The 8685-nt window shown below is 38.5% G+C and overlaps 1 protein-coding gene across 3 annotated transcripts in view; it reads left to right on the top strand.

Moving 5' to 3' along the window:
* Positions 1-566, top strand: part of LOC112982380 (pituitary tumor-transforming gene 1 protein-interacting protein-like) — a 31909-nt gene extending 31343 nt beyond the window's left edge. For all 3 annotated transcript variants that reach the window (XM_026098731.2, XM_064506046.1, XM_064506047.1), the window contains exon 7: positions 124-566. In XM_026098731.2, the coding sequence (XP_025954516.2) occupies positions 124-173 (50 nt within the window). In that variant the 3' untranslated portion in view covers positions 174-566. The remainder of the gene's footprint in view (positions 1-123) is intronic.
* Positions 567-8685: the final 8119 nt, after the last annotated feature.

Here is an 8685-nt window from a genome sequence, read left to right on the forward strand (position 1 = left end):
TTATTATACTTGAGCTTCTGGCTAATTGAGCAGGTTTTGCAAGACAAAAATTGCCTTTTGGTTTTGTTATACAGAGTAACTCAGGTAAGAAAATGGTAGAAACAAACCTGTTTTCTTTTACAGGTCTTCTCCAGGATTCTGATAATCCTTACAGCAGATTTGAGAATGAATAAAGCTGAGAACCTTCTAATAGAGTTGTGATTCCAGAATACAGGAAGATTGTTTTTTGCTTTCATTTGCCCTTTGGGTTTATTTCTCCCCACCAAAGATTTTTTGTTTGTTTGTTTTCATGGTTGTAAAATTGAGTGGATGAAGACTTCCTTGAAATACACATTTGCATCTTATTTACTTATATAGAGCTAATTTTTTATAAATGCTTATGGCTATTGAAATGTTTGCTAATTATGTTGACATTTAAGTGTAAAACATTACCTTTTCTCTTTTTAAAGCTGTCTTTTTTGTTGTCTGATTTTAAGTGGCTTATATTCATGATCATGTATTTGAATTTAATCTTAATTGCCATTTGAAAACAGTTATGTTCCTAAATAAAGATTTTTTTCCTACTGTGTCTGTTTTATAAAATAAATGGCAACAAGGAAGCATAGCTTCACACAGCAGAAATAACTGATGTTGGTATTGATGAGAAACTTCAACAGGCATGTTCTGATGAGAGTTGTTTTCCCTTCAAAAAGATCTTCAAGATGTGTACTGTCTGAAGGTTGGGGGGGGGGACGGAATGCATTTGTCTATAAGTAACTTGGTGCAGATGTTAATACATACTCTGGATATATCACTGCTGTGAAGAAGAAATTACTCAATTTAGCAGAATTGGCAGAAATTCTTTCATTGTGAAATACATGTAAAATCTGACTAGGTATATATGTGCCTAAATTTGAGAAGAACCATCAGGCTCTGTTAACACTTTCCTCTGTAAGCCTTAATCTTTTAATAAAAAAATTGCCAAGATTTCTCAGTTTAACAGAGTAAGAAAGAAGTATTTTTTTTAACCTTCTTTCTGTTCTTTTGGTATTTCCGTAACGTGACATATTTCCTCATCTTTCTTTTCACAGAGAAATGTTCCAATGAGCATTTTTACTATTTTACATCAAGTGAAGAGCTGTTCTCCCCCAGCCCCAGTGTGATGCGAGTTTCCCTTGATTCTGTACATTTATTTTCCCTTGCTATTTATTATCTATTAAAGAAATTTACAGTATTGAAGATCTTCATATGTTACTTTTAATCAACATTCCTAAAACAGAACACTTCAAAATGGAAACAAAGTAAGGTTTTTATTCTGTTGTTCTTTACTAATTTCATTTAAAAGAAGTGATCAAATGCAAGTTTGAGAAGGGAAAGGACATTTTTGTTTCCACTCATTTTTCTGACAAAAGAATAGAATCTTAACACCCCATGCGTGTAGTCTTGCCTGTAGGTAATGAGGTGAATTGCCATGCGTTCTAGTGTCAAAGAATCTGCCTAAAGTTCAGCTTTAGGAACTATCATCTATTGCTGATTTTGGAAGAATGTTCATTTCCAGTCTTTCACTGTATTTTTCTCCTCTGAGAATATAGATCCTCGGGCATTTTATATTTATAAAAAGCTACCATTTCCTGGGTCTCTAGTGTAACTAGTGTTATGAAATAATGGTGCACTTACTTTATTTTTCTCTTCACTCGTATTTAGTACTTTATTTGTAAGCCACTGCATTTAATTTTAAATGTTTCTTCAACTGTCAGCTAGTCTCAAGTCTAAAGTGCTCTTCAAAGGGCTGTCTTTGAAGAATGATGATCTGTGATAAGAGTGAGTTGATAGTGTGGAAATAAAACATGCTGCTGGTTTTCCCTGGAGATAACTTTGCAAAAATGATGAAGGTCTGCCTTCTGTCTCCTGACCCAAGTAGTGACATTCCTGACTTAATAGAAAAGCATTTTTCTTCTGCACCTGCTACAGTGCATGAAGAGCTGTCATGTATTCTAACAAAAGGGGTGGGGGGAATCCTTTCCTACAATTTCAAAGACTGAAGTGGTTAGAGAAGCTCAATATTTTGAGAATATGGAATGGGTGCTGTATTGCTACAGAATGGTTGTGTTTTACACTTAAAAAGAAGGTTGAGTGAAATAAATGCAGTCTTCCTATACAGCATGTTAGCTTGTCATTCTGAAGCCACAGTTATGGGCATCAAAAAGTAACAGCTGTAGTCAGCTTTATCTGTTAGCATATAATAACCCCTACTTTATAATGCAGGCCATAGTTCATACAAAATGTCAAGCTGGACGTGTAGCCTTGTATAGTTTCCCTTGCATGGTTAAAGACAAAACTACTGATTTAATGAGACCGCTATGGACAGCAACCTTAAAACTTCATAGAAAATGTAAAAATCCCAGAGCAAACCCCAGACTTTTCAGATTACTTAACCTTTTTTGTTGTGTTCATTGAAAGAGTTAATTGTATGGAACATGTCCTTGTTTTAGCGTATTGCTGACTTCTGTGGGCTTTCTTGTATGTCGATATTTCTTATTTCTACAGAAATACTGGATTTGGCTTATCAATAGAAAAGTTGTTAGTCTTTGTATTTTAGTGTAGTCATAAGTAATTGGAAAAACAGCTGTAGAAAAAGGTAGCATCATATCTTTGGTGCTCAGGTGTGTGAACAAAGGCATCCATCAGTTTCCATAATGAGCTTCCCCTCCTCTGTGCTTTTCAAGGAAAGGGGAGAAGGGATGCAACCTATAAGCAAAATGAAGGTATGGGAACAGCATTACCAAGTCTGAGCTATATGTCTGCTAATCATCTGTTTTTCTCAAACTTTCCTTCCTCTCATTCAGGCTGTTTTCTTTCTTTCCTGTGTCTTTTGACTTCAGTGGGTAGTGCCCACTGTTAGTTGTAGTAGTGAAGGTATTACTGTCTGAAAAGAGGAGCAATCTCAAAAGCTAAAAAGTTAAAATACATGATTATCTTTCATCAGAACAAAACTGTTTCATAGTGTTAAACTTGAGTAGGTCAGTTCAGTAACGGTGGGTGTGGTTTATTTGTTTAAAGAAAATGTTAGTAATTGATTATATGCTCTTCTGACTTCTTAAGTTAATGCAGGAACATACTGTTTGCCACTTCTGAAATCTGTTTGACAACAAGGAGCCTATTGTCTGCACCAATGTCCTGCTTAATTGTTACTTGATTTTAAAGCAGCATAAGGAAATCATTTTGAAAAGTGCAATATCTGGTAAGTTTTTTCCTATGCTTACAGAGTAGCTTGTTTTGACAATTCCATGTAGGATGTACCTGAGGAGTGGATCCAGCCAGCATGGTAGTTTCTTGCAACCACAGAACATCCTGAATAGAGCTGCTGAACATGTGGTGCTCTAGATTCTTAGGCTGGTCCAGAAAGGAGTGGGAGGGAATGGGCTAGCATGCTGCTCTTCCCCTTCTTGCTTGCTAGTGTCAGGGTCCAAAACAGGAAGAAAGTGAGGAGAAAAGAGACACTTTGAGAGGAGCTGTTGTGGAGGTGATGAGAGAGGGAGTGGGAAAAGGAAGTCAATAGTCCAGGAAGAGCGTGAAGTTGGCAGCAACTGCTGATGGTGCCCCCATTCCTGTTTGGGTCTGAGCCTCATCACTTTCAGTCTTGGGGCGGAAATTGGCCAGTGGTTGTGACTGCCTTGTGCTTTGAAGTGTGAAGGTGGGAGGTCGCGTCAAGGCACTGGCTCCCATCTTTCCTAAAGCAGCAGCGGTCTGAGCAGGCCAGGGTGGCTGCTGATTGCTGACTGATTTATTCCTTGTATTGATCTGGTCCGAGAACGGCCAGGTGGAGGACAGGGAGGAGGAAATGCTTGTCAAAAGTGGCATTTCATGGACTGAGTTATCATTACTTTATCATTTCTTTGCTGAAAAGATAAAGAATGAGAGATATTCTCTTTCCCTTAGAGAATGTGTATACTAAACTAGTATATACTATTTATGTAGTGATACTGATTTTTTTGATATTTTCTGCCATGGCTTTGCAACCTTATTTATCCACAGTGGATAAATAGCATAGTAGATAAGTAAATATCATAGATAAGTAGCCAGGTGGAAGGCTACAAATAGAAGAATTGTGAATAACGTTATTTACAAATATTTGCAATAGAAAAGGTAAAGCTATTTTGGAAACAACACCTTTAGAAATAAGTGTTCATTATAACGAAAATATTTCAGTGCTACTTTGTTTTCCATTATTACTTTGGATATTGTCAGTATTCCTTAAGAAAATACTGAGAAGGAAGGCTTATATGACAAGGAGTAGAAAAGTAGAAAGAAGAGAATTGTGAAGAGATCCCTGTATTTCTGGTGGAGGAAGCAAAGCATATTTCCAACCAAAAGGTTGTCTTTGTCAGTGAAAAACAATTCAGCTGCGCAAGGAGAAAAGCCACACTGTGTCATAGAGGTCTCCAGTGATAATCTGTGTAAATTATAACTAAGTAAATTGAAGTTGCTTGAGATCATGCAAAGCTTTCAAGATACCACCAAAACCAAAAATGTGAGGATGTTTGGACTATTTGTTCCTTTTTTGAGTCTGTCGTCTCTTCAGAAATGTCTGCTGGCTTGGGAAGGGAGCAGAATTTGCAGTCAATTGCAGTTACATGCATTCAGAATTTTCTGCAAATAAACATGGCAGTATGGTCCATCAATGCTTAAAGCCTGTTGCAGCTTCTTTTACACAGGTCACTGCATTTTTTGAAGACAGTTCTTGCAACCTTCCAACAAGTGCCCAACACACAGAAGTGGAAAAGACACCAGGAAGGTGAAAATGGGAAGAAAGAAAAATATCTGTTGAGACCAAAAGATAAAACATTTGATACCTGGTTTCTCTTGGGAGGCTGTGTAAGAATTATCACCTTTCCCTAGAGAGGAGGGAGTTTCCAGAATATTCTTGAAGCCAAGTTTCTGCTAGGGTGACACTTCTCTGAGACCATTTCCCAAATGCTGCTTTACCCAAAACTTAAAAGAAGTGGTCATGCTTATGATAGCTTTTCAAAAAAATCCCCATCCTATAGATCCTCATTTTATTTTAATGACTTCACTTGTTTGTACTTGATCTCTGGCAGAGGAAGTATGTTTAATCTTTCTTATGGCATCATTTACACTTTGGCTTTGGCATGAGAGGATCAAGTGGTTAAAAATGATAATTAGAAGTGTGTGTTGACTCTCAAGTGCAAAGTTGTCATTTTGCCAGCTTTGGTTGTCTTCATGTCACGTATCTCTGGCTGTGCATATATTCAAGTGCATTTGTCCTCAACAGCACACTTAAATCCCATTTTTGCTGTCTTTTCTGGTCTTATAACAGATACTGAATGTCAGATGAGAACAAAATTCTGTGCTCCACTCTGATTGTTCTTTGCTGCTCCAAGCCACAGTGAAGTGGTGAAGGCTAGGCAACATGCAAGTGGTGAACAGCTGTCCATGAGGGGGAAAAATGGTGAAGGGGGCAAAAAGGGAACTCACTGTAGACAGTGGGGAAATAGAGCAGTGGTCAGAAGAAATGTGTTTTCTTTTGCACATCTTAGAAGAGATTTGTTTTCTTATTTTGTGATGTCCTGTCACCTTAAATAGAAATCACAATACTTAGCTACTTTGTGTTGCCATATCAAACATTCTGAGGTTGATTCACTTGTATCAATAACCAGGCTTCCTATTTGTAGGGAGAATGGCTGAAAATCTAAAACTCTGCTGACCTGTCCTAAACAGTTTTCAGGTGAACTATTTAGTGGTGTCTTACGTGAGTTTCCATAAAGCAGGAAGGGCACAGACTGAAGGTAAGTCTAGACCTAGAGAAAACTGCCAATGAATTTCATCAGCTTAACAATTCAGTCTTCTGACTTGATGTCTGGACCATCGGTATATATTATTAATCAAATGTTGGAGTGACTTTTCTCTTGCTGATATAGCAATTGCTTCTCAACAAGACAAAGTAATAGAGGGCACAGATTTTGAGCTGTCACTTCGGATCAAGTGCTTGCTTGGCAGATAAATGGGTAATAGAATAACCAAAGTCACTTTGAGAACCATGTAAGCTTGAATCTGTGTATGTATTAACATGATAAAGTAAGATGCAGGATGCAGATATAGTTATTTGCAGTCGGTCCAGACATGTTTTGTTCTTTTTCTTGATTTTGACCTTCAGTCTTATCTGTGCAAGGAGATGTCAACTGGAAATGTACCAAAAAAAAAAAAAAAATTAGGAAATATTTAATTACCCTGTGTTGAGGTAGATTTTCATAGCAATGTTTCTGTCACAGTTCCTGAGCTAACTGCATCTCTGACCTGCATCTCAAGGGCAACCTTTCTTATGTACCCTAGTTGTCACCTGGCTTGAAATATAATTGAGTGCTTCATGTTCTCAGACCAGTGCTAGTTATGTATTTCCCATTTTTCTCATACACCTCTCACCACCACCACCTTGCCCTTAGGGAAAAAGTCCTTCAAACTCCCATTACTTCTTTTGATCACTTCTTTTTCCTCTGTATGAACGTGGCACTTCTTAAGTCCTTCTTTTTAAGTTCTCAGCCCAAGCAAAACAGGATTTGCACATTTTCAAGATGTTGTGGGAATCTCAAAAGTGACCATTTTACCTATTGTATTGCAACCATCGTATCTTTGGTGCTCTGCCTCACCTCATTTTTCAGGTGCAGGTTGGTGGTACAACTATGCTTCCTTCATTGCAATTACAAGCACAAGGAGGAAGGTGGGCATTTGCACATTGTTTTGTCACGGTTGCTTTTCTGGCCAAGCTGGTAAAGAGGAAGCTCACACGTGCCTCCACACAGACACAATACCAAGTGCAGAGTGGGCTCCTTCCAGATCTTGTGGTTCGAAAGATGATTTCCATCTTTCAGTGCTCATCAGCAAAGATCAGGTGCTGTGGATCAGGAGCGATAACTTCCTTCTGGATTTTAGACTTCATGGTCTCGCTTGTGTCACTAGGCTTTACTCACAGGTGATTATCAGAGTTTTCACAGAGATCCAAATGTCGGTATGAAAGTGTCAGCCTGTCTCCTTGCCGGACAAGAATGCAGGCTAAAGGGACCGTTGGTCTGACACAGAGGGATTTTCTCATGTTCTCAAGATTCCTTCCCATTGCTCTTGTATAAAGCTATTTTTTTCAACTACAGAGGAACCTTTTTGTTGTGCAGGCAGCCAGAGCTAATATTAGCCTATGCATGTCAGAGTAATACCTACTGGTGAGAAACTCTTTCAAGTCAGAGAGCAAAAGTCAGTGCCTAAGAACAGGCACTTTTCTTTTTTACTGCATCAGTAATCTGCCTCATCTCTTCTGTGCCTTGTTTTGCACTTATTGCATTTATTTATTTGCTTGCTTCTCTGATAGTAAGAGCCTTGAAGTCCTTCCTGCCACTGCAAGGACTTCTATCTCCCATCTATTCTGAAGGTTTGCTTCAAATATTGAAAAATCTCTCATGTCATTATGTGCTCTGATATCTTCACAGCTTTTACTTTTTAAAGACATAAGTAATCCTTTCAGTTGTGCCAAACTTGAATTTTCTGGCATGTATGTTAAAGAATTTCATCTCTATTTATACATATGTCATTAATTTCTACAAGCTATGCTTTTCCACCTCTACTGTTTTTCCATGGTGTTTCACAATTGAATGTCCCAGAACTATGAGATCTCTTTAAGACTAAGTCATGCTTAAATTTTGTCTTGCATATTTGTACACACCGTCTTAATAAAATGACATGCAGCTTGCCCCATGGTACATGGTTTTCTTTTTCTTACCTCTCTCTATTGCATCATAATATATCTAGGCTGTGCAAGTTGTATGAATTTGTGTGACTTCATCAAATGATTTTATAAACAGTTGGTAAGACAAGAGGCTGAGAACTGTATAGAAAACTAATTCAGAGCTACCTGCAGTAGAGTGATTAGGTCTGATGCCTGGTAAACCCTGCTTCTAGTATGCTTCCGTAAAACACATAAAGAGGTTGGGGCAGATTGTTTTTAAATGAGTGGAAGTCAGCGTGGGTCCTACATACCCTGTTCTTTGACATTTGAGATCCTGTTTCTGTGAAGGGTTAAAAAGCAAGGAGTGTGTGACCAGGAAGCTCAGCAGTGAGGCCAGTTACAGAGACAACACTGGAAACCATTGAGTTTGTACAAGCTGAGCCAGTGGAGACTGGAGCCAAAAGAGCTAATGTGAGGAGTTTGCCTGGAATGATGACAAAGGATTCAATTAGACATTTTAACCAAAATTAAATAACTCACTGTTTTTAGGGTTTTCAGCTTCACTTTGGACTTTTTCACTTTATTCATAAATAGCGTTAGAGGAACCTTCAGAAACCCCCTACCATGACTAATTTCTTACTTCCTAGCATGCTGTTACACATACGGTAATGAGAGCTCTATACCTGAATCACAGAATCTGAGAATAGTTGGGTCGTAAGGTACCTCTGGATATCGTGTCGTCTGACCCCCCCTGCTCAAGCAGGGTCAGCACAGAAGGTTGCACAGGACCATGTCGAGCTGGGTTTGTGTAGCTGCAAAGATGGAGACTACACAACCTCTCTGAACATTGTTCCTGTGTCGTGCCACCCTCTGCTTGATGCTGCCCAAATAAGGTAAGAGATTGTCCCCTACAGCTGATCATACATCTGTATGCCATATCCATGGCATATTAAGATGGTGTTTAAGGCTCAGAC

This window comes from Dromaius novaehollandiae, chromosome 2, assembly GCF_036370855.1.
Source record: "Dromaius novaehollandiae isolate bDroNov1 chromosome 2, bDroNov1.hap1, whole genome shotgun sequence".
Taxonomy (NCBI): domain Eukaryota; kingdom Metazoa; phylum Chordata; class Aves; order Casuariiformes; family Dromaiidae; genus Dromaius; species Dromaius novaehollandiae.